Genomic DNA, 26883 nt, shown 5'->3' on the forward strand with positions numbered 1-26883 from the left:
AGTACACAACCGTAAAAAATCTGCCCCTTCCTTCAGACTTCCTCACAGAGCCCCTCCTCCAACACACACGAACGCGCACATGACCAATGAGCGCACGAGATCAGTCTGTGCCCAGATGGAAGGCTGACAGGCAGGAAGGCCATCCAGTTACTTTAGCCGGCTCAGATGATTGGTCGAGCTTTTTACAGCGCCACAGCTTCCACAGATGACGTATTCATTGCTATCGGGATGTTAAGAGCATTCCATGGAATATAACGAAAAGTGTTTCTGAAATAAATGACGTACCCCACCTTTAATTGATAGCCGAAGAAACGACAAACAACATTTTTGATAAGAATTGAAGTCATTGTTTCTTCATAACTGTTTGATGACTACTTGATTTTATATTGAGGCTGTTACAGGACTTCATGATACTTACATCAAACATCTGAACTTAAAATATTAATGAATTGATAAGCAATTAAGTTGTCTTTTCTTTTGACATCAATCTAAATCCCTTGATTCCCTAAAGTATTTGGGATTATTTGAATATTTATATATATTCTTTGCATAATATTGGGCTAAAATAGTAATTTATTGGCAACATAAATCAATGTTTATAATAATGTAAGACTTTCTGAATCAATCTGTTGATTTACTCAAATATTTTGCATTTTTTCACTTTCAACACACCGTTCATTTATAGGGCTTACATTTTAAATGATTAATAATATATATATATATATATATATATATATATATATAACCTTGATTAACATGTATGATTCATACTTTGACATATGGACAAAAGTTACAGCGTTGCCATGGAAATCTTCTCCAACAATACAACATACCAAGTAAGTTGCAGGAATGAGAAAGATATATACATACAGTACAAGAGATAAAATATGAGTGGAACACAGTAGAATAAATACTGTAAAGATAATTAAATATGTGGATATGAGGAAGAAAATATGTTCAATGAACCGTGTTTTATGAAAATAAAATAAAATGATAATTAGCTGTAGCCCTATCTTCAATAATCTTCCATTTGAGCATCCCTCGATGGCTACGAGTGATTTTAAAAAGCCGTGGAGAAGAAATATAGTCAGGTCACGTGACGGCGATGAAAGGTCTTCTGGTGGGGAGGAAGAGAGAAGCGGAAGGATTGGGGTCAGAGGCTAAGTGAAATATATCCCCCTCTGAGGCCTGCAGGAGAGAGGAGGCAGGAAGCTGAGGGCCAGAGATAAGAAGAGGGCGATAAGCACCCAAAACACCTGTTAGGAAGCTCCTGCCTCACACCAACTCTCACAGGGGGCAAGGAAGCACCAGCAGGGAAGGAAGAGGGCGCATAGACAGACCACGGAGAGAAAACCGCCGCGGAAATTGTATAACTAGTTGTCTTTATATTTTGGTTAAATAATTCTGTGAGGTTTTTGCTATCCTGTCAATGATATTGTGGAAGGAGTCTCGTGGTGGAATTAGAATGTTAATAGACAAGGGTACGGACAAGAGGCTTTTGTGTACGTGTTGCCTCACTGGAGTAAAGTGAAGCCTAACTTCGACTTGTTATAATTCTCCCCTTTTATCAGGGGCATAACATTTGCCTCAGAGAAGCCTTGTTTGCAACAAAAACAAGGACTAGCATTCAAGATAAGGAACAAGGAAACAAACCAGCCGATTGGCCAGATGCTAGAGTCCTAATGTGAATGTTGAGTACCCCGCATTGTGTGTTAGAAATGTAAAGTTTGGATCCCCAGCAATTAGAACCTGCAGGATGCTGACTTGCATATGCTGCGTTAGTCAACGTGTGGTTTTGGGGCGTTATTGAATCGAAACGTGTGTAAAATAATAACGATAAAGGAAATAATGTCAGATTATGACACTTTCAGTCTAGTGACAGCAACCATCATTTGACCATCAGCGGACGCTCGTCCTGCCGCAATCTCTCTACTGACACATCATGAATCTCTCCGTCTTGTTTACCGTCCGCCTGTCAGCCGTCTCCAAGGTCTCTGTTGACCGCTCCCAGATTGTTTTGTGTTTGTCTGTTTGTCCCAGGGCCTCGGAAGGCGAGAGTGGGAAAGTAAGAGCAGGAAAAAAGCTATTCCATTTCCTGGACTGATCGCTGAGGCGGGCGGCGCTGACATGCCATGACTCAAACAGCATCATCTCTGCCAGCGCTGTCTGGGGATGACCTTACAAATGACACACACACACACACACACACACACACACACACACACACACACACACACACACACACACACACACACACACACACCACACACACACACACACACACACACACACCACTACACACACACACACACACACACACACATCACACACACACACACACACACACACACACACACACACACACACACACACACACACACACAGGTTTCAAAACAGTTCCTGCATTTTACAATAATTACAAAAAACTTTATTAAAAAAAACAATTATACAAATATTTTAGAGTTTTCATTTATTATAATTATTCGGATTATAAATTGTTATGTTTTATCCATTATTATTTTAATTATTATAACTTATTTTTGTATTATCTTTTTGCTTGTCGAATTGATTGGCTTCATTAAAAAAACATTACATTGAATAATGCAACATGTAATATATTGGAATGCATCCCTAAAACAATTAAAGAATCAGCTTCTAGAACATTTGAAAACCTAACAACTCCAAATTGTTGGGAAACCATTTAAAAACAGACCGGTGTTTTTTCTCATGATACATTTCTCCTGCAAATGTTTTTTCTCGCTCTTCAAGCAGACAAATCTTCCTTCAATTGAATCCGACCCCCCCCCCTCCTGTGAAGCGGGGGGGCGGGCGATCCATCATCAGCTCTCTTCCTCTGCTAATCTCTCTGGGCGTCTTCGGTCAGCAAATACATAAATCAATTATGGTTTTAAGCTTTATGCCATGATTTACCCAACTGATCCCTGCTGGATTACAGCGAAGCTTAAAAACGTGTTAAAGCTGCGAGTCGCGTTGACATTCATTCGCGACGCAGCATGTCGAGACGACACACGGAAAGATTGGACAGAATGTTTAAAAAAAAGAAAGAAAGTGTGACAGGTAGTAAGGCTGCAGGAAATGGGACCAAATTAGCTCCAACTAACTACAAGTGTGATTATATGTTTTGTTTTATATGCGTTTCATCATATTCTGTATCGAATTATCTATTTAATATTATTATTTCTTTACTTTTTGAGAGCTGGTATTGTCATCTCCTTATACCATCCTGTCTTTGGCTTGTATTGTAACATGTGAAGTGACTTATTTTCAATCAATCTGGTACTTTGGGTGACGAATATTGAAAATTATATCCACATTGCGATAACATTTACCATTAATTGTGTAGCCCTAATAGCTAGCATTAGCCTAATAGCTAGTATTAGCCTAATAGCTAGCATTAGCCTAATAGCTAGCATTAGCCTAATAGCTAGCATTAGCCTAGCATACACCTGTTGATATATCCGCATCGCTGAATAATTCCAAATCGTATTTTAACAGATTTAACTATTGTGCGTCCTGCAATTTCAACATTGCACTCGTCCATATTGCAAACAATGTAGGGGAGAAGGGGGTAAGTTGAACCACCCCCTGTAACCAGGCAACGCCTTATACTTGTAATCAAGTGACCAGAAATTATGCAAGCTCCACCCATTTCTCATCGCCCGTGAAAGAGAGATACTCATTGTGGTCTGGTAAGTAAACGTTTTTACAAAAAATTGCTTGTCAAAGTACATTTTCCAGATGTCGGCTGTCATGTCTTGTATATGTTGATGTGTTGGCAGCGTATTAAACCATGTGGATCATTAAGCTAAAGATGACTCTGAATTTGAATGCTAAGCTATTTTTCTAAAATGGTGGCTCTGGGGTAAAGTGAATCACGGGCCTTGGGGTGAGTTGAGCCAGTTTTTCAATGGAGAAATGAATGGAAGCAGGCCAAGTTGATAAGAGCTCATTGTAGGCTACATTTCAAGTTGAATTTACCATGTTTTTGATTGGTAAGATGTATGAAATTGTATCACCATTTGTACGATTACTTTTCCTTTTAACATGTTAAAAAAATCAATCAATTCAATCGAAATGTATATTAAAAATATTTGAAAAACTAAGCTTGTATTTGGTTTGTTATTTATTGTTTATAGTTACCTTTAAGATGTGTTGTAGGTATGCCCAGGTTTGAACCGTGGATCAATTTACCCCCTGAGCTGAAGACTTTTTCTTTTAAGAAGTAATATTTTAACTGCCCTTGATCAAATATTAATTATTATCATTGCCATTGATAGGAGACATCCTGAAGTATAAGTGAGTTTTCATTTGTACTGTGTCATTTCTCCTTGCATAACTAAAAAATGGCTCAACCTACCCCACTCTCCTACTACTAAGTGTGCAGCCTTACTATCTAGCATTAGCCTAGCATTCACTTGCTGATAAAAGCACCAACTGCAGCTCCATAATACTTCATTTCAAATTGTGTTGAAACACGTACATACCAAATATCGAGCGTTATGCGATTGCAATATTGCACCATTCCATTTTGCTATGAGATGTTAGCTAGCATTAGCCTAGCATTCACTTGTTGATTAAAGCTCCATAATACTCCAACATATAATACTCCCATACTCCATAATATTAATTAAAAAAAATGGTATTTCAACACGTAAATACCAAGTATCAAGCATTCTGCGATTTCAATATTGTAGCTACCATATTGATATGAAATGTTTAGTCAATCAATCAATCAATGTTTATTTATAGCCCAATATCACACATGTTACATTGTCTCAGTGGTCTTCACAGTGTGTACAGAATATCAGTATGACAATACGACACCCTCTGTCCTTAGACCCTCTGTCCTTAGACCCTCTGTCCTTAGACCCTCTGTCCTCAGAGCCTCTGTCCTCAGACCCTCGGTCCTCAGACCCTCGGTCCTCAGACCCTCTGTCCTTAAACCCTCACATCGTACAAGGAAACACTTCTGGAGAAAACCCACAGTTTAAGGGAACATGGGAGAAACCTCAGGGAGAGCAGCAGAGGAGGGATCCCTCTCCCAGGACGGACAGACGTGCAATAGATGCCGTGTGGAAATTGAAAAGATAATAAATGTGCAACATAATGCAATGTTTAGTAGAGGAGACCCTCTTAGCTAGCATTAGCATAGCATTCACCCGTTGTGCCACATGTTTCTCTGAAGAGATGGATTCAAACTGTTCACACTGGCCTCAGTGTCCTACCTGAGAGCTCCTTTGTGACAGGTGGTGGTGAAGAGAATTGGGTGTTTTTTTTGGGGGGGAGGGGCAAACATTTTGTCTGACCAGCTTCTTAGCGTGCTGGTATCACTCCATTGGGGCCCCTCGCCAATCTCTGGCTAACCATTCAAGTAGCAACAAAGAGGCTAATTAGAAGCTCTCTCGCTGGAAGAGCTCCGGTTTGATACTTCCCAGGGAGGCTCAGGGGCCTCCGAGGTGGCAGGGGCAGGGTTTTTTCACACACACACACACACACACACACACACACTCGCAGCACACTTGGGTTGGCCCTTTTGGCTGGAGCACATTTGCTCATTGTGGCCGTCCTCCTTACGGTCTGCCAGAGCAATAGAATCGGAGAGGGGGAACCGACACATCTTCTTTCATGTGGCGGGCACGCAGAGAGGGGATGCTAATGGGATATCGATGGGATTAGAACCCAGAGCGTTCGAGTCCAGGAGAACAGAGGGAAGGGCTCCGTGAACTAGAACTAAAACCCACTCAGCTTCAAGGCCAGATCATCCCAAATCTATTGACTTTCTTTTTTTATCGGGAAAGCTGACAATGATGCATGCACCTTAATACAGTCAGAGGAGAGGAGATAAGGGCTGCAGGATTTAGAGATATAACATTGTTGGTGTTATTTGGTGGTACTCCTTCTCCGTGTGTGACAAAAAGATAACGAGTGAGGCTGCACACATGGGATAAAATAACTTAATGCGATTATGTTGACAGATATTGTAATTGGGATATGATTTCCAATATCTAAAAAGGTGAATGAAACGTTCGTATTATCATTGGAAAAAAAGAATAAAGATGTGGTTTTATAAAGAATATCCGTTCATCGACATGTGGATATTGCCATAGTCCATCTGAAATGTTGCATCATATTTAGTTCCCGATCTAAAAAAAATAATGCTTTTAAATAACCAATTTTAAAGTGGCCCTATTCTGCTTGTTGGGCCCTTCAGTGTGCATGTTCCGGAACACGGTGACCTCCCGACGTAACACTGCTATTGGCTAGCGCTCCAACACATCGTACGTGATCAGAGGTCGCGCGAACCGAATATTTTCCATCTGACGGATTTTTTTTTAACAATGACGGACAAATCTGAAAGCAGTCCGTCATTTTGACAGATTAGAACAAACTCGGAACAGCGCCACAGTTTCCCCGCAGCGAGGCTCCGGTGTTCTGCCGTGTTCTGCCCTCCAAAAAGGAAATCACACCGTTTCCAAACCTAACTGTGCCGATCATTGAAATGTCTGTGAGTTTTGGCTTTACGCTGTGCACGCTCCCGCGAGGTGCAGCAGCCACGCATAACACGGCGCATGTGAACTGTCCCTCCCCCCCCCCGGTGTCAGTTCGCGAGCATGCTCCCCCCCCCTCGTCAGAGTTGTGTAAAGGCCGACGGGTAATTCTGGATTTTGACGGAAGTTTTACGATCCTGTCGAAAAAGTCTAGCGCAACCTCTGTACGTGATAGGCTAAGAGGGCGGGACATCTCTAAGCAGGTTGACCAATCAGAACAGAGCCGGCCAGCTAACCAATCAGAGCACACTGGGCTCTGGTTTCAGACAGAGGGTGAAAAGTGGTGCTGCAGCCAATGCGCAGAATAAGGCCCCTTGAATGCCTTCACAGAGAAACGCCTGAACTGTTGAAAGAACATCCATCTATTTGCAGCTTGTATCAATATCCCAATGACTTGTATATCGACTATTCTGCACTATTTCTACCATATCATTGGATTTACTTTGTGTTGCACTGTTGGAGGGGCCTGTGACCTGTGATTGCCATTGTCATATCTACACTGTAGCTAATACATGATAATAAAAGCCTTAACCAGTTGCCCTGTCTCTCCCCTGCAACCCTTCTGGGAGCAGAGATACACATCAGGAAGTCAACACATTTGCATGTCACCTGATAACTGGCTGTAATTAGTACTCCCCATGAGCCCCCCCCCCCCCCCCCCACTACCATTTCCCCCATTACAAAACCAACATGGACACACACACAAGGCCAACTTCCAGTACAGTATGTTATCCTTATCCCTCCCTGCAGACCAAGCCCCCCATGGGGACAAAGAGAGGGGCCTCAGTGTGTTTGTTTCACCGCGGCCCTGCCACAGCGCATCAGCCCAGCACAGTCTGAGAGGCAGCTGTTCACTTTGACTCCCTCCACCCTTATCTGAGGGGGGTGGTGATCTAATCTGTGGCTGATTAGATCACCACCCTCCACTGCCATCGCCACTGTCTATACAACACTGCCTCCTCCTCTTCCTCTTCCTCTTCCTCCTTTCCCTGGTTGGGCCTTTCCGTTTTCCCCAGAAAATAAATAATAAAAAGGTAAGTTTATTTATATAGCACATGTTCAGACGCTGAGACAATTCAAAGTGCTTTACTTCACAGCAAACACTGAATAAAAAAGTGTCTATTTCCTCTTGAAGAAGCAGCCAGATCGACTTGCCACCTGAAGACGTTACGGCGAAGTCTCCGTTTCTATGGGATAACGAGGGGACGTGTTTTAACAGCAGATTAATATATTTGAAAACATGCCGATTGATTAATTGTGTTCTAGAGAACTCGTCAATATTGCATACGGTACAGTGTTGGAATGCAATTTAAATATAATCATCTACTGACTTGCTTTCTACCAAATCAAGATACTGTCCATCAGGAAACACGGGGCGAATACATTGGGAAACATCCACATTGATTATTTACTTTACAACTTGGCAATACGACACTGGCTAGAGAAACCCCTTCCATGGAATTGGCTGTGATGCAACAATGGATTCAAATTTAAACACAGCTGATACATTGGTTCTGAATAAGCGTGTGTGTGTGTGCGTGCGTGCGTGCGCGTGCGTGTGTGTGTCAAGTGCTAATAAGGCGCTAATGGCCAATAGCCTAACATGCTAGTTGATTTAAAAAGCCTCAAATTATTTCGCTCCAATTCTGTTGCGACTTTTATTTTTCCTCCAATTCTCTCCAAGAAACAACAAATCCCATTCCTTCTAAAAAAGCAGCTTCACCAGATTTACGAAGATGACTCTCCACCTGCACGACAATAAAAAGCTTGATCTGCACTGAAGGCGTGTGTGTGTGTGTGTGTGTGTGTGTGTGTGTGTGTGTGTAGTCCATTCCCCATGATGTAGCCCCCCGTGTTAAGTCTTTAATCGATACATCTCCCTATCCTGACAGTGAGGACAGAGCCCAGATCTGAGATCAGAGCGATGGCGGTGTAAATCTTTACGGTTCAACCAGAGCCTTTTAAAGCCTGTCTATAATTGGGCCTCGGCCAGCAGCTGCCTCGGCGCCGGCCGGTCAAAGCACCGCGTCCTCAGGGGCATAAACAAACACCACAACTCCAATAAGGGCAAAAGGCACCTGTGAGCGGATGAAGAGAGAGAGAGGATGTGGCAGCCAGACTGGAATAAGCCCTGTGCCGACGTGGGCTTGGGTTCCTTCTCTCCTGGAGAGGTGTTCCTGAGGCTTTTTGTGCCGTTGGATTATTACACCAACCTACTGTACCTCTGAGTGCGCGCCGCGGAGACTTAGCTCACTGAGTGATTTCAAATAGAGGGTAATCCACTGCCTTGTAATGGATGCTTTGTTGACGGGCTTCTTTTCAAGGAAGCGGGGGGAAAGAGAAGCTCGCACAGTTTCACAGGATCAGAAGCTCGAAGAACGGAGAGGTGATCCACGGAGACAAGGAAGCGACGCACAATTATCTTTCATTTTCCAAAACACTTCAAAGAAACAAGGTCCCCAAATGGAGCGGCGGGACAACCACTCTTTGTTTCTGGATCCCATCCTAATGTTGGGTCAACAAGTATTCCTATTCCTGCATTTCACTTCCTTATTTCTGATTTGTCTTAGGTATATGTGTTGCTATGCAGCTCATTGCCGACGACTTTAGCCAATGTGCATTTTGACAATAAAACCTTTGAATCTTTTAGAAATCTCAGACAAAATCAAAGCGATACAGAACCAAACCGACCCGTGAAAGACCTCTAATGCACGGCTACCAATCCGTGCCTTGCTCGAGACCGGAGCCACACGACGGCCTCTTCAGAGAGAAATAATAGAGACGGATAAGTTGCCAAAGGTAGATCAGAAGAGTTGCTTGATTTGCAACTGTTCAGAGTAGCAGCAACAAAATGTCCTTTCAGCCCGACAAGGTTCAGTCTTTCCTCCAGTTCCTAAAATAACCCACACTTGGGTAAACACGGCGGTCGCTGAGGAAGAGGAAACCAGCACTGCTGATTGCGAAAGACACGTGTCAATCACGCAAAACAGACACCATGCATTACGCTTCAGCTTCTCCCGAGCGGAGACACGAGTACTTCCCGTTTCACTCGGGGGAAATTGAACGTTTCTAAATGTTTGTATGTCGGGTTGAGTTCTATAAAAGGGGTGTAACACAGATTGTGCTGATTTATACTATGGGTGCTATCCAAGACAAAAGTTGCACGGTTAACGGGAACACGAACGGTTTGTCTTTCAAAGAGACACATTGGTTTTATTATTTAAAAAGGAAAATGTAGAAAACCTGTTTGCTAAAGTCCAGTTAGACATTGGCTTTGGTTAATGGTTGATAGTGGTCCGTGTGTGTTAGGGAAACAGTGTGTATACCTTCCTGTGTGTGTGTGTGTGTGTGTGTGTGTGTGTGTGTGTGTGTGTGTGTGTGTGTGTGTGTGTGTGTGTGTGTGTGTGTGTGTGTGTGTGTGTGTGTGTGTGTGTGTGTGTGTGTGTGTGTGTGTGTGTGTGTGTGTGTGTGTGTGTGTGTGTGTGTGTGTGTGTGTGTGTGTGTGTGTGTGTGTGTGTGTGTGTGTGTGTGTGTGTGTGTGTGTGTGTGTGTATACATGGTTATCACCCTAACCCACCGCTATGGCCCCGCTATCTGGTGGATCTGCTCTTGGTGTACCGAGAGGGAGTGCCAGGGGTTATCTGTCCCTCTCTGATAGGCACAGATAAGAGCCTCGGGCCCACTGTTTAAACACCTGGGCCCCGCGGTATTAGACCCCTCCGAAACCCCTCCACCACAAAAGGAGAGGAAATGGAAGAGCGAGCGGCGCGCTGGCTGTGTGTAAAAAAAAAAAAAAAAACAGAGTGTGTGCGTGTGCCGAGGTTAATGCAGGGGTGATTATTTCCACCACTCCCACCTTGTACCCCGATACATCCATCAGTACTAAAAATAGCAAAAACGGAGATTAGAGGCAGGCATTTGTTGGCATCATGTTCCCCCTCCTCTCCCTTCAGGCTGCATTACGAGAAAGACAGCTTTGATGGTATCACTAATGTTTAACGGCTATATGCTGGAAAAGCGCTCTTTTAAAATAGCCTCTTTTTTCACTTATGCGATGTACATTACAGCGAGGGTCAGGCATTTGCATGAGAATGGACGATTAAGTGAAAGAGATAAACCCAAGGCTAGTTCCCGTGAATTGGATGTTGTGTTTGGAATACAAAGCAGCGGAGCCTTTTTTCTTTTTCTTTCCCCCTCGCCACGGCAGAATTAGCCCCGTGCATCACGCATTTACTTCCCCAATAATCACTCGGGCCCTTTCCTGAGGTTGATTATTCTCTCAGAGCAAGGGTTACTAAAATATTGCTGTAGTCCTGTCTCCCTGCAGCAGTAACAGCAGGCTCGTCAAGGGGGGGGGGGGGGGGGGGGAGGTTGGACTGCTGGAGGAAAGATGGGGGGGGGGAAAGCTGTTGTGGTCAGACGGGATTGCTTAGATTCCTTAGAAGCAGTCCACATGTATGTTAGATTCCTTAGAAGCAGTCCACATGTATGTTAGATTCCTTAGAAGCAGTCCACATGTATGTTAGATTCCTTAGAAGCAGTCCACATGTATGCTAGCTGTGATGCATGGCCTATCATTAAGCTGCAATACATGCTAGGTCCAAAAGGTGCATCACTGATACCAGAAAAACACGTCTTTGATACCAAACAGAAGCCAAAGTTCTACAATAGTAACACAAGCAGCCATGAATGTACCTACTATACACATAGTTGATGTCTTTGTGGAGCTTCATAATCAAAGAAAAAATTGCATTTTGAAAAGACGTTCAAGGACTGAAGGCTTTTTATCCGTACGGAAAGTGTGAAGGTTAAGATACTCAGTCCTACTTCAAGATACTGCTCACTCACATTGCTCAGATTCCTTAGAAATCACTCTTGTATAGCTACTCTATAATTCATGGCTTTTCAAAAGGCTACAGGACAAATACTAGGTCCAATACGATGCCTTTGTTTCTTTAATTATACCTGAAAAACACGTCTTTTATACCTTTTTTAAATATAAATACAAGCAGCCAAAGGAGACGAGGCGTTCAAGGACTGAATATTTGTTATCTGTATTGTAAAAGTGCTGAAGTTATCGTTCCTACTTCAAGACGGCACATCTTCCGCGTGGATATTTCTCTGTCTTCTATTGTCCATCCCTCACATGCCACATTGCCGAGTGTCCTTATAATGAGTAAGCATTCATCGTAGCTGTAATGCACGGCCTTGCATTAAGCTGCCATACAAATACTACAGCCAATAAAATACATGGGTTCCACAACTGATACCAGAAGAGAAGAGTCATCGATCGCTTTAAAAAGGTCACTTTCTCCAAGCACACACTGACTTCACGTAAATAAACAAAAATGTGTATATTTCTGATTTCCTTTTGGACCGTTTTGATGAAAGAGAAAAACTATGAATCTGACGAGACGTTTAATGACTGAGTGTTAAGGCCACAATACCCAGTGCTACCCCCCTGAATATACGTCTGCACCCCGCCCCACACACACCACTCGTGGAGCCTGTGTACAATGCATTCAGTCTGGGTGTGTCTTTATGATACGATCCAGGGCACGGAGGAATGAAAGGCAGCAGAGACTTCAGTTCAGACAGGAAGTGGGTACTTTCTGGAACGTTCATTTTAACACAGACACCTCACACCGATGACCCCGTGCCGCATCTGGAAACAATTACACTCATGTTTGACTTGACCTGCGTGCACCGAGTGAACTCTGCCAACTCTGACACAGTGGCTGTTGGGGGAGTGATGGGTAATTAGTCCGAGTTACCACGACTGGTGAACACGTCAAAATAACCAGGTGACCGGCATAGAAACGCAAGCAGAAGACGAGTTGCCGTGCCTTCAAATGACCCACGCTGGAATCTGTGAGGACTCGAGGACCGTCTGAATGATCTAGCTTCTCACAGCGGACCTTTCATGTGCCTGATGCAATGTTTGATTCGTACACTTCAGGAGGCTGTCAGGACCGCGCGTCCACTATTAAACCGTGTCGTGTCGGCGTATCAACCAGCCTAAATTAACCCATTAGCATGCTAGGGGAGAAGTGGGAAGATCAATGCATGAAACGGTTTGGAAGTCTCCTTTGATACGAGATTTCCCAGCTTGAGCGAATTGATGAAATTCCTCTTGAAACACAGGCAACCGTTTCACACGCCAGACTTCTCCTCAAGACGGACTATTGTAAGCCGGTCCTTTAAAAACACCCGGAGACTTCATTACAGAGGAAGCTTTAGAGCGTGTTAAAGTTGCTGTTTAGGAAGAACTTTTTTAAAACGGCACATAGTGTCAAACTATGAACACATTCCTCTTTTGTCCCCAGAATAATAAGCACTCATCACGAAGGCCACACAGATGTGTACCAACACTACAAAGTCTCTGTATAACATGCAGTACGAACAGAACCGCTGCACACTAATCGCTGCAAGAGCTATTCTGCAATATTCATTATACAGACACCACAGAGAGATTCAAAGGACCGGGCGTACCAAGACGCTGGCTCGAGTATGAGAGCAGAGCGATTCAGATCCTCAAGTGAACTTTAAACACTGTGCATTCCTATTGATTCGAGCACACGCTACAGGGTGAAAAGGTGGCCTTCCAGCCTGCGCTCACAGAAGCACCGACTGTGCAGTATCCACAAAGAAGTGACGCGAGTGCATTCCTCAAGGTGCTTGTTAACAAATGCAATTCTTAAGAATATGTGCAGGTATCTGTTTATTCGGACGCACCGATTGGCTTCTGTCCTGGAGCCACCTCGGTTCAGCTCTGCTCTCCCGGGCCGACCGTCCGCTCTAATGATGGAGCTAATAAAGGCGCCCCTCTTGCGTGAGTTATGGGGAAAGGGGAGGGGATTCGCTCCCAGTATGAGGGGCAACCACTTTGGTAAGTGTGTGTGATAGCTGCCGCCCACCTCTTGTAAGGCGTGACTAATGGGCTTTGACAATGTTACGACAACAGTCACCTGAGCCACACAGCAATAAGGCGTGTGTCCGTCGACAGAGGACACTTCGTTATACCTTGCATGTGTGTGGTCGGGTGTATACTCGTCATCGTCACTGACTAGGAGCGTCAGCTGAAGAAGCGCAGAATAAGAAAGAACACACCTACTCTATTTGACACCAACGGAGTCTTAAATATATATACGTTTTAATTCCCAACGGAAAACAAGTGACTTACGACGGTGACAGCGTTGTAATTGAGTCCCTTTCGCCCGAAGCCTCATGTTGACGAGCAATCAATTCAAAAGGTGTTCCGAGGACAACAGACGTTCCCTTCTGGCGGACACGATGACAACGTGTTGATACAATACACATTTGATTAACTCGTCATAATCACTGAGAGGCCGAACATGTACCAACTAAATGACTGTTTTCTACACTCAGCATGCACCAACAAGATGTACTTTTTAATTCCTAATGAATGAAATGTTCAAGTTGAGTCCCTTTCACCCAAAGCAATCATCTTAATTAAAAAGGTGTTAGGAAATGTTAAGGCCAAAAGACTTACATTTCACACACCGATACACATTTGGTTTACTCGTCTTAATCACTGACGTGCAAAATTGGTGAAAGGCAAAAAACAAAAACAACCATATTTTCTCCACTAACCGTGCCGTTAAAAGCAGGTGTCTTCCCAGGAGGGAAACCTTATCATGAGTTCCTTTCCCCCAAAGCAATCATGTCAGTAGGTATTATTAAAAAAGGTGTGAGGCCAAAGGACTGAAGGCCTTCACTCTCTACGAGACAAACTGCTGAGGTAATCTGGCAAAGGCCATTACCATGTGATTCATTAGAGAGAAACAAACGGCCGCACCAAGGTCGAAATAATACGCCGGCAGCCGCAACTCAAAATACAGAAAGGTGTCCGACCTGCAAATAAGTCACAGTCACTTCCCAGGGACATTTCAACGCAGAACTGAAACAAACTTATATTAAAATAGATTTGTTTTAATTCCTAATGAAAAACAAGTGACGTACACCTGTGGACGTTTTCAAACGGAGTCCCTTTGCACCCATAGCAATCACGGTGATGAGCGTTATTAATTACAGTGAGGCCAAAAGACGGGCTTTTCTGCTGGACACGATGCAAACTTGTTAACACCAATACAAACGTGATGTACTCGTCATCATCACTGATAAAGGCAGAAAATGCAACAACAATATGTACTTTTTGATTCCTAATGAAAAACAAGTGACTTGCACCTGTGGAGCTGTTAACACGGAGTCCCTTTCCCCCATAGCAGTCACGTTAATAAGGAAATGATAAGCCGGCAGCAGCAACACCAAAACAATCAAACTCGTCTTACTTGTGTTGCTCCACAGCCTCGTTATCGGGAAGTTCTATGCCGCACACGTTGCACCGCTCGTGCTGGTTCCTGCCGTCCGGTTTCATGCCGACCGCCAGCTCTCCCAGCTTGCTGAAGAACTCCCTCTGCATGAAGCTCTGCGGCAGGAGAGCCCCGTAGGCGCTGAAGTCCATCGACATGGCCAGGGCCGGGGACATGGGCAGTTGAGAGGCCATGGACGCTGCCATGGCCGCCGGCATGGACATGAGGCCGTCCGATTTGTGATTGACGGGAAGGGAATAGAGCGAGGCGAGATGCTTCTCCGTCATCCCCGCCATGGCTTCCAGCCCCATTTGGCTCATGTCGACTTGCTGGTCGTCGCGGACGTAGTGCAGCTCGCGGGCGCTGGTGATCACGCTGCTCCTGGTCGGGGTTCCCGGTCCGTCTCGGTTCCTGTCCTCGCCCATTCGCTCTCCGTTGCTAGAGGCGCTGGACTCCATGTTGGGCGGGCTGTCGTGGCCGTTGCCACCCATGTCCACTTGCATCATCTCGGTCTTGATCTCGGTCATCAGCTGGTTGGAGTTGGCGTGGTGGAGCAGATGTTCCCCGCCGAAGCCCTGCTGGAGCAGAGACTGCCCGATGCTCATCAGACTGTCCACGGCAGCTTTGGTGGGACTCAGGTTGGACATGCCGAAAGAAGTGGAAACAGACGGGCTTTGATCCACCATGCCCGTCATGATGGCCATCTGCTGGGCTCCGGTCAGATAACTCCCCTCCATGGAATGCTTTTTGGAGTTCTTGGCTCCGTTGTGGCCTTTGCGGTCGTCTTCTTCCTCCGCGCTGCCTCCGACCTCCACGTCGTTCTCGTCCGAGGACTGAATGGTCTCCAGGATCTTGAGGCATTGCTCTTCCAGGTACTCGATCTCCAGGATCTCCGCGGCGTAGAGAAGGTCGTCCAGGTCCTCCACCTTGGCCTGCAGCGTGGCAGTGTAAGCGTACTCCAGAATCTGCTGGAAAGTCTTTGGTGAGAGGAAGTCCAGGGTGTAGTGCTGGCTGCTGCGGTGGAAGAGGATCTCGAACATTTTGCTGGTGCAGGCGAGGACCGTTCGGTGAGCGTGGAACTCCTGGTTGTCCACCATGATGACCACGTCGCACAGAGTCCCCGCCAGGCGCATCTGGTTGGCCTTCAGCAGGAGGCCGGTGGGATGGTTGGGGTTCTGGAGCTGGATCATGCCCATTTTAGATAAATCCATTGTGTCGATGCAAGCCACGAGGCCAACTCATGAGGCTCGCCTTCCCCGCTCTGCCGTGATGTGAGCTATCTTTGTAGACAAGATCAAACCTGGAAGGAGAGCGGAAAGAAAAGTCAGTTCTGCTGATGCAATTTAATGTTTCAAATCCAATTGCAAATCAATCTTTTTCCCACAAAATGAATGACTATATCCTCCTGTGTTTCACTACGTGTGCAAGGCAGATTCTTTAATTGCATTTTGCACCTAAAACATGTTGAGAATGTGTATGTGTATGTATTGAAAGTCCACCATTGTTTGTGTCTTAAATGGTATGTGTGGGGTCAGCGGAGTTTCAAATTGCCAACATCCTGCAGGGACGGTAAACACACTCTGCAGTCGCATTGTTCTGAGAACCAGCGGAGAGTATTGACTGTAGATTTGTGAAGAGACACTTTGCGAGCCGTCCAACCGGCTGCCCCTGCATACCAATCACCCCGACGTGGGTTACGTTCAAAAAGACGTGTTCGTTTGGTTATCTGATGGGGATGCACACAAAGTTAAACACGTGTGAACTGTGTGTTCCTCCGCGGCTGCTGCTGCTGCCGGGTCACAAAGGCCGGCAGCAGCCTTTCTGACATTAAATAGCATCTCACTCAGTATTCTCCTCACAGAGCAGCGCGCGGCGGCGGCCACACAGGCATGGCAGCAGAACACAGAGCTGCAGCAACAACACCCTGCTCTCATTTGCTAAATATCCAAATAAACGTGTGTGTGTGTGTGTGTGTGTGTGTGTGTGTGTGTGTGTGTGTGTGTGTGTGTGTGTGTGTTTTAACTCCTTTTAGATAACACAGCAACATGTTGCTTCACTTGATATCTGCAGCACACTCTGACCAAGCAGTTACAATGTGTTTTAAATGAAGGACTGTTCATTCAGCCGTCATGATGACACCGAGACAACGCTCTCTTCACTGCTACCATTTAAATAAGCAGTTTCCATATACTCTAAATGAATGGATGGCCAAGTGCCTCCATTGACCCACATTGCGGATGAGCTTCATTGATGTCCACTTCTTTAATCAACATGTGACACATTTTCTATTTGGAAAATAAATCTTATTTTCATTTCAATTTCATCCAAGCAGTTGTTTGTGTTGCTTTACCCAACAGATAGAGAAGTTTGTGAGCACTTCTCTGTTTCCTTCCGCCCGTTTGAGAACAATACACACTCAAACTGAAAAGACAAATCGAGACTTTTCCTTAAAAAACTAATCATATCACTCCCAGAGGACAGACGCCTCAATCAACGCGGTTGTAAATGATGCAAAATGATGGGGATTAAAAATACTCTTTGTGGCTTTGTTGGGGACAGTTGATAAAAATCGATAAGATCAGGTAATGGTGAAACCACAGAGTACACAGAGGTCATGCCTACAACCAGACATTATCTTTATTACAGGTATGCCAATAGCTGCGATTTATGACCCCGTAAATTATCTATACTTGTTGCGCTCCAACAAGCTGTGGCTGCACAATGTAAAGTTTTTTTTTTAGGGGGGGGGGGGGGGGGAAGACTTCACCAGCTCTCTATTAATAAAAAAGCACGGCGCGTCTAGACAGCGTTAATATTGCCCAGACAAATTATACAGCGCGGTATGCATTATGCAAAACATCGCACAGTGCATTAAGTGCATTAAGCAGGAGAGGTTTCCCCCGCAGCAGCACAATGTAGCCCGCTGACAATAAGCACACAGAAAGCAGCATAATCAATCTGATCACGAGCTGTCTGCCTCGCGCGCCTTGGCGACCCAGCCACAACACGAATAAACAGCGTTCAATATTCCAGACACACCGCGATGTGCACAACGCCAAATGCTACAGGGAGACAATCAGAGCGCTATTCCACACAAACAAAAAAAAAAAAAGTAGACAGACAGCTGCCATCATCTCCCGCACAGGTGGACTTTGTTTGAGGCGGAATGAAATGTGTTTAACATTTATGAGAAGGAGGAATTCTCCGGAGGAAGGATACAGAGAGTGAAAGGGGGGAGAGAGGGATCAGACAGTCTCGATAACAAATCAATTTGCCATTGCATCTGTTACCAGTTTCCCACCTCACAGCGCGCGGCTACTGCACATCGATTACCAGTAACCAATCAAAGCCTGTCAATCAATGCACAGCGTACAGTACGGAGGGAGTATTTGGGCTTCGGCTAAAAGACCAGAGTCCTCATCATGATGTCATCAAGGCTAAATGAGCCACACTGGTGCGTCTGGAGACACAGGGACGAGGCAACAGTGTCGCTGTCTAAAAAAGGCACAATTTCGCATGAAAACGCGAGTAAATGTGTCCGGTAAATGTGTCCGGTAAAGTGACATGGAGCGTCATATGTTGTCTGTCTGCTGGGGAAAGAGCCAGACCTCACGTCCTCGCGCCGCGATCTCCAGCATACTAAACCACACCGACACACAGGGCGAGAGGTTGGGGAGGGAGGGGGGGTTACGTCAACCTTAACATCTCTACAATACACGTTAATGCAAACTTCAACACCTTGCAGCGCAATCAGGAAGAACACTTGTTTCCAGCCGCTCCGGCGCGCGGATAAACTCTCAGTGCCAAAGTCGCGTTTCAACTTCAGCGTGAGGTTGCACGGGGACAAACGTAACACAAATCCCCTCAAACGCATCAAAATACGCACATGGTGAATTAAAGTACACAGAGAAGACAGAGGTGTGCGCGTGCAGAGACGCGGACCTGGCACTTGTCACCGGGGAAACCGCAGCTGTTAACCCGGGTTAGTACTCACCTAAGTTGCACGTTTTTTGATCCGGGATAGTGCAAGGGGAGCGGGGCTACAGCATAGTAAGGCAGTTCGCATAAACCCGCTCTCTCAACACGCACTAACTCCTTTCTTCTCTCGCCTTAGCAAATCAACACGGCGCTGACGTCACAGAGCCAGACGAGCAGCCGGCTCGCGCTGCAGACACACACACATACACACATATATAAACACACACACTGAGAAAGTGAGACACCTAGGGGGCTGTCTCGTGTCAAACGGCTGTGTTACTGTACGACAGTGAAAGGTGAGCGACACTGCCTCCCCCCTCCAGCTGTTTGAATGCACAGTAATCAGACTGCACGAGGTGCATTGTGGTCATATAGGAAATATAGGCTACACCTGGGGGAATTTAATAATGTATTCAAGTAGGCTACACAGTACTGTACTTATAATACATGTAGTGGAGTAACTCGTACAATGATGTGTTTACATACTTAATGTACTGCTGGATATCTTTATATCTCTATCGCCTAATTATATTTATTTGTAAGTTTGTTCATGTCTTTTATTATAATCTAAAAGTAAATAAATACAGTGGAAAAAATGAACGAAGTGGAGTAAAAAGTACAATGCTGTGTTTAAATACTTAATGTACTGCTGCTGCTGGATATCTTAACATATCATTATTTGTATGTTTATATCTTGTATTCGCTAATAATCTAAAAGTAAAGACAGTGGGAACAATGAATGCAGTGGAGTAAAAAGTGCAACATTGATTGTGGAGCTACTTTTAATTTATTTATATACTGAGGCTGCTGGATATCTTAACCTCCTATATGTATGTATGGTTATTTGTAAGTGTGTTCATATCTTGTATTTGCTAATAAACTGCAAGTATATAAAATGGGGGGAAATGAATTCAGGAGGAACAAGTACAATATTATCTTCCGGAAAAATGTAGTGTAGTAGAATATATATAAAATAAAATGGAAATGCTTGAGTGAATTACCTCAAATTGTACTTATCAGAAAATAGGATTTCAAAAATTCTGATTGTGATTAGTCAATATATTATTCTGAATATTTAAAATGGCTTTATTGCAAGCCAAATTAATGTTTAGATATATATAGATAGTATAGAATAGTTATCCCTATCAACATGTCTCAGTGGATTACATGTATATATATAATTATAACAATAATATTGGAATAAACGCAAGAAGTAAAAATATACAAAAAAACATCAAATACATATATTTATAGAAACATACATTAAAGTTCTCAATAAAAGAAAAACAATTTAGATAAATGTGCACATTGTTCAGCAAATACCAAATATTACAATATATACATTTGTGTATTTGTAATAGTCAATGATAGAAACGGCGATCATTAACTTCACAATAATCTGTTCAGGAAATGTAAAACCAAGAAAGGACGGGAACTTAATCAGTGGAATCCATAAGGTTCAATTATACCGAAGTTAAGCACATTAATAAATCCTGAAATTAGATTTTTTTTTTGTACGACGGGAGAAAGTACCACACATTAGATTTAAAGAAACTAATGCCATTTAACTTTTTCTTCAGAGGACGTCTGGTTTTAAGATAGTGACACTAATTTAAAGTAAATAAAAGCTTCTCTGGGAACGAGTGGCTCTTCTTTTGTTGCCTAATAAAAGCCTGCCTGATGGATCTGGTGACGGACGCTCCGCAGTGCATTTCCCTCTTCTCTGTTGACCAACACCTCATCATTGTTTGGAGTCTTTCGTAGTAAAAGCATACTTTAAAAGCTTATCTAAGAATAAACTTTATTGATACGTTTTCCTTAACGACGGTCACTGAGTGGAGGCAATTCCTTATTTTGTATTCCTATTGTTTTTTCCCTTTAAGTGCTCTTGAAAGTCACAAATACAGATTGTCTAACGTTAAAGTGCTTTATTTTTCCTTTTAGTTTGATTTAAAATGATGGTTGCATTCGTGGAAGGAAGAGGAGAATATGTACGTTTATTTCTTTGTCTGATTTTGACTTGTTTATTCCCAAACTTTTATGTAATGTCGTCAGAAAAAAAGTTATTCCACTGACTTAAAGAAGACATATTATTCTAATGTTCAGGTGTATATCAGTATGTAGTGTCTCTACTTTAAAGAGTCCTCTCCTGCTGATGTTCAGGTGTATATCAGTATGTAGTGTCTCTACTTTAAAGAGTCCTCTCCTGCTGATGTTCAGGTGTATATCAGTATGTAGTGTCTCTACTTTAAAGAGTCCTCTCCTGCTGATGTTCAGGTGTATATCAGTATGTAGTGTCTCTACTTTAAAGAGTCCTCTCCTGCTGATGTTCAGGTGTATATCAGTATGTAGTGTCTCTACTTTAAAGAGTCCTCTCCTGCTGATGTTCAGGTGTATATCAGTATGTAGTGTCTCTACTTTAAAGAGTCCTCTCATGCTGATGTTCAGGTGTATATCAGTATGTAGTGTCTCTACTTTAAAGAGTCCTCTCCTGCTGATGTTCAGGTGTATATCAGTATGTAGTGTCTCTACTTTAAAGAGTCCTCTCCTGCTGATGTTCAGGTGTATATCAGTATGTAGTGTCTCTACTTTAAAGATTCCTCTCCTGCTGATGTTCAGGTGTATATCAGTATGTAGTGTATCTTCTTTAAAGAGTCCTCTCCTGCTGATGTTCAGGTTTATATCAGTATGTAGTGTCTCTACTTGAAAGAGTCCTCTCCTGCTGATGTTCAGGTGTTTATCAGTATGTAGTGTCTCTACTTTAAAGAGTCCTCTCCTGCTGATGTTCAGGTGTATATCAGTATGTAGTGTCTCTACTTTAAAGAGTCCTCTCCTGCTGGTGTTCAGGTGTATATCAGTATGTAGTGTCTCTACTTTAAAGAGTCCTCTCCTGCTGATGTTCAGGTGTATATCAGTATGTAGTGTCTCTACTTTAAAGATTCCTCTCCTGCTGATGTTCAGGTGTATATCAGTATGTAGTGTATCTTCTTTAAAGAGTCCTCTCCTGCTGATGTTCAGGTTTATATCAGTATGTAGTGTCTCTACTTGAAAGAGTCCTCTCCTGCTGATGTTCAGGTGTTTATCAGTATGTAGTGTCTCTACTTTAAAGAGTCCTCTCCTGCTGATGTTCAGGTGTATATCAGTATGTAGTGTCTCTACTTTAAAGAGTCCTCTCCTGCTGATGTTCAGGTGTATATCAGTTTGTAGTGTCTCTACTTTAAAGAGTCCTCTCCTGCTGATGTTCAGCTGTATATCAGTATGTAGTGTCTCTACTTTAAAGAGTCCTCTCCTGCTGATGTGCAGGTGTATATCAGTATGTAGTGTCTCTACTTTAAAGAGTCCTCTCCTGCTGATGTTCAGGTGTATATCAGTATGTAGTGTCTCTACTTTAAAGAGTCCTCTCCTGCTGATGTTCAGGTGTATATCAGTTTGTAGTGTCTCTACTTTAAAGAGTCCTCTCCTGCTGATGTTCAGCTGTATATCAGTATGTAGTGTCTCTACTTTAAAGAGTCCTCTCCTGCTGATGTGCAGGTGTATATCAGTATGTAGTGTCTCTACTTTAAAGAGTCCTCTCCTGCTGATGTTCAGGTGTATATCAGTATGTAGTGTCTCTACTTTAAAGAGTCCTCTCCTGCTGATGTTCAGGTGTATATCAGTTTGTAGTGTCTCTTCTTTAAAGAGTCCTCTCCTGCTGATGTTCAGGTGTATATCAGTATGTAGAGTCTCTACTTTAAAGAGTCATCTCCTGCTGATGTTCAGGTGTATATCAGTATGTAGTGTCTCTACTTTAAAGAGTCCTCTCCTGCTGATGTTCAGGTGTATATCAGTATGTAGTGTCTCTACTTTAAAGAGTCCTCTCCTGCTGATGTTCAGGTGTATATCAGTATGGAGTGTCTCTACTTTAAAGAGTCCTCTCCTGCTGATGTTCAGGTGTATATCAGTATGTAGTGTCCCTACTTTAAAGAGTCCTCTCCTGCTGATGTTCAGGTGTATATCAGTATGTAGTGTCTCTACTTTAAAGAGTCTTCTCCTGCTGATGTTCAGGTGTATATCAGTTTGTAGTGTCTCTACTTTAAAGAGTCCTCTCCTGCTGATGTTCAGGTGTATATCAGTATGTAGCGTCTCTACTTTAAAGAGTCCTCTCCTGCTGATGTTCAGGTGTATATCAGTATGTAGCATCTCTACTTTAAAGAGTCCTCTCCTGCTGATGTTCAGGTGTATATCAGTATGTAGCATCTCTACTTTAAAGAGTCCTCTCCTGCTGAGTTTCAGGTGTATATCAGTATGTAGTGTCTCTACTTTAAAGAGTCCTCTCCTGCTGATGTTCAGGTGTATATCAGTATGTAGTCTCTCTACTTTAAAGAGTCCTCTCCTGTCGATGTTCAGGTGTATATCAGTATGTAGTGTCTCTACTTTAAAGAGTCCTCTCCTGCTGATGTTCAGGTGTATATCAGTATGTAGTGTCTCTACTTTAAAGAGTCCTCTCTTGCTGATGTTCAGGTGTATATCAGTATGTAGTGTCTCTACTTTAAAGAGTCCTCTCCTGCTGATGTTCAGGTGTAAATCAGCATGTAGTGTCTCTACTTTAAAGAGTCCTCTCCTGCTGATGTTCAGGTGTATATCAGTATGTAGTGTCTCTACTTTAAAGAGTCCTCTCCTGCTGATGTTCAGGTGTATATCAGTATGTAGTGTCTCTACTTTAAAGAGTCCTCTCCTGCTGATGTTCAGGTGTATATCAGTATGTAGTGTCTCTACTTTAAAGAGTCCTCTCCTGCTGATGTTCAGGTGTATATCAGTATGTAGTGTCTCTACTTTAAAGAGTCCTCTCCTGCTGATGTTCAGGTGTATATCAGTTTGTAGTCTCTCTACTTTAAAGAGTAGAACAGTCTGCTCTGATTGGTTAGCTGGCCGGCTCTGTTGTGATTGGTCAACCGCTTAGCGATGTCCCGCCCCTCACCTACAATGTGCTCGCCAATAGTGATGTCACTATGTGACTGAAGTAAATGTATTAAGTTACATTCCAACAGAGTGAGTCTGCAACACATCACTCAGCGTGTCAACCAGCCAATCAGCTGTAAGTATTTTAAGTTTAAAAAGTAGGTTATTTTCCTGAATATTTCCATTTTAAGCTTCTTTATACTTTACTTGAAAGTCAGTATCAGACTTGTTACTTCACTACAATTATCTGACATCTTTAGTTTATTAAAAAAAGCCCCACCTCTACCAGCCGTGATGAACGCATTGCCACTAATTATGTACTTTTAATGAAGATATATTTTGAATGCAGGACTTTTTCTTGTAACAGAGATTAGTAAAAAGAAGTATGGCTCCTTTTACCTTAATAAAGTGCTTCCTCCAGGGAATGAAGTGAACGTGGCTCTGTGTTTAAGGTCAGCCTGTTTGACCTCTGAAGATCAGATCAATGATGACAGACATTACACAGCTGTCCTCTTCTGCTGGAACCACTTCAGCTTCTTCCTGTAGTACTCAGTATACGTATTCAACGTGTGCAGCGGGAAGTCTTCGATACTTCAACAGTCTGTGAGAACTGTGCAATCATTTTGTGTCCATAGTTAGTAACTTCAAGTATTTTTGTTTTCATTTTACGTCTCGTTGTAATTGATTTGACTATTTTTGTGATCAATGTGAGTAACTTTGTTTTCATTTTGTCGCTTTGCTGTTATTTAAAAAAAAAAATTGGTCATTTTGTGGGTTTTTGAAGTTATTTTGAGCCCGTTTAGTCATTTCGACATTATATTTTAATATTCAGAATATGCAATCAAATCCTTTAAGATCGTAGAAAAACCCTATTTAACAGTGGGACCATCTGTAAAATCCAGTCTAGTCACTTTGATAAAACCTTAAAGAATAAGTCGAACAATGCAATCTGTGAAGGTAAAGAAACAGCTTTATTTTGGTCTAGATTTTGTTGCTAAAATGTGTCGTCTGAACTTTCACTTAAAAATGTGTGATTATTGTGACTCAATTTGTTTTCATGTTGTCTCTTTGCTGTCATTTTGTGTTTCTTTAAAGTTATGTTGAGCTTGTTTTTAGTTCGAAATGTTTCGTTTTTATACTTTATTCATTTAAAAGCACTATTCAGGAGCAAACCTCACTTTAGTCTAATTCCAAGCTGCAACAGGTCTGCGTTCCTGCTCACAGTTTATGGTGGTTTGAAAATGGAAAGCATAGGTTTTGAGAGGGGGGGGGGGGGGGGGGCTTTGAGGGAAATCTCATTTCCTTTAAAATACAGTGGAGCTCTGGGAATTTTTAGATTCATCCGGGCGCGGATCACAGAGGGCTTCATTACCTTTGAGCTGCGTGCTGTGCAGGCTTAGCCGGGGATAAAGAAAAAGGCACTCCCTTAATCTGGAAATAATCCACCATTTTACTGAGGGAGAGGAAGATGAGGGCCAAATTATAAAAACCAGATCATTGCTGCACTTTAAAATAATACCGAGAGTTAGAGGAAGACAGGAAAAGGAAGTGTTGGTTTGGAGTTAGAGATGTGAAGAGTCAGAGGGTTTTCTGTGGAGAAAGAGGAGAAGCAACTACAGTATTATATAGAAACCAGTCAAATTAACTCTTGTCGACCAGTAAAGACCAGTAACGACCAGTAAAGGCCAGTAAAGACCGTTAAAGAACGTTAAAGACCAGTTAAGACCGCTACAGACCAGTACAGACCAGTAAAGACCAGTAAAGACCGTTACAGACCAGTAAAGACCGTTAAAGAACGTTAAAGACCAGTACAGACCAGTAAAGACCGTTAAAGACCAGTAAAGACCAGTAAAGACCGTTAAAGAACGTTAAATACCAGTACAGACCAGTAAAGACCAGTACAGACCAGTAAAGACCGTTAAAGACCAGTAAAGACCAGTAAAGAACGTTACAGACCAGTAAAGACCGTTAAAGAACGTTAAAGACCAGTACAGACCAGTAAAGGCCAGTAACGACCAGTAAAGGCCAGTAAAGACCGTTAAAGAACGTTAAAGACCAGTTAAGACCGTTACAGACCAGTACAGACCAGTAAAGACCAGTAAAGACCGTTACAGACCAGTAAAGACCGTTAAAGAACGTTAAAGACCAGTACAGACCAGTAAAGACCGTTAAAGACCGTTAAAGACCAGTAAAGACCGTTAAAGAACGTTAAAGACCAGTACAGACCAGTACAGACCAGTAAAGACCGTTAAAGACCAGTAAAGATCAGTAAAGAACGTTACAGACCAGTAAAGACCGTTAAAGAACGTTAAAGACCAGTACAGACCAGTAAAGACCAGTAAAGACCAGTAAAGACCGTTAAAGACCAGTAAAGACCGTTAAAGAACGTTAAAGACCAGTACAGACCAGTAAAGACCGTTAAAGACCGTTACAGACCAGTAAAGACCAGTAAAGACCGTTAAAGAACGTTAAAGACCAGTACAGACCAGTAAAGACCAGTACAGACCAGTAAAGACCGTTAAAGACCAGTAAAGACCAGTAAAGAACGTTACAGACCAGTAAAGACCGTTAAAGAACGTTAAAGACCAGTACAGACCAGTAAAGGCCAGTAACGACCAGTAAAGGCCAGTAAAGACCGTTAAAGAATGTTAAAGACCAGTACAGACCAGTAAAGACCAGTAAAGACCGTTACAGACCAGTAAAGGCCGTTAAAGAACGTTAAAGACCAGTACAGACCAGTAAAGACCGTTAAAGACCGTTAAAGACCAGTAAAGACCGTTAAAGAACGTTAAAGACCAGTACAGACCAGTACAGACCAGTAAAGACCGTTAAAGACCAGTAAAGACCAGTAAAGATCAGTAAAGAACGTTACAGACCAGTAAAGACCGTTAAAGAACGTTAAAGACCAGTACAGACCAGTAAAGACCAGTAAAGACCGTTAAAGACCAGTAAAGACCGTTAAAGAACGTTACAGACCAGTAAAGACCAGTAAAGACCGTTAAAGAACGTTACAGACCAGTAAAGACCATTAAAGACCAGTAAAGACCAGTAAAGACCAGTAAAGA

The 26883-nt window shown here is 43.1% G+C and overlaps 1 protein-coding gene across 1 annotated transcript; it reads right to left on the reverse strand.

Annotated features, from left to right (window-relative positions):
* Nucleotides 1-752: 752 nt before the first annotated feature.
* On the reverse strand, nucleotides 753-19077 carry LOC117458147 (zinc finger and BTB domain-containing protein 16-A-like). Its single transcript, XM_034098422.2, has 3 exons — nucleotides 18897-19077; nucleotides 14882-16202; nucleotides 753-2177 (listed from the first exon to the last, which is right to left on the reverse strand). Exons 2-3 carry the CDS (start codon nucleotides 16111-16113, stop codon nucleotides 2138-2140), a joined length of 1272 nt encoding a protein of 423 aa, XP_033954313.1. The 5' UTR covers nucleotides 16114-16202; nucleotides 18897-19077; the 3' UTR covers nucleotides 753-2137.
* Nucleotides 19078-26883: the final 7806 nt, after the last annotated feature.

This window comes from Pseudochaenichthys georgianus, chromosome 14, assembly GCF_902827115.2.
Source record: "Pseudochaenichthys georgianus chromosome 14, fPseGeo1.2, whole genome shotgun sequence".
NCBI lineage: Eukaryota > Metazoa > Chordata > Actinopteri > Perciformes > Channichthyidae > Pseudochaenichthys > Pseudochaenichthys georgianus.

What these genes read in the sequence shown, in the direction of transcription:
- LOC117458147 (XM_034098422.2), bottom strand. Translation starts at nt 16,113, where the DNA reads ATGGATTTATCTAAAATGGGCATGATCCAGCTCCAGAACCCCAACCAT. An exon ending in GAGGCTGTGGAGCAACACAA is followed by an intron (nt 2,178 to 14,881) that starts GTAAGACGAGTT and finishes GTCATTTGTAAG; the next exon opens with GTCATCCCCAGACAGCGCTG.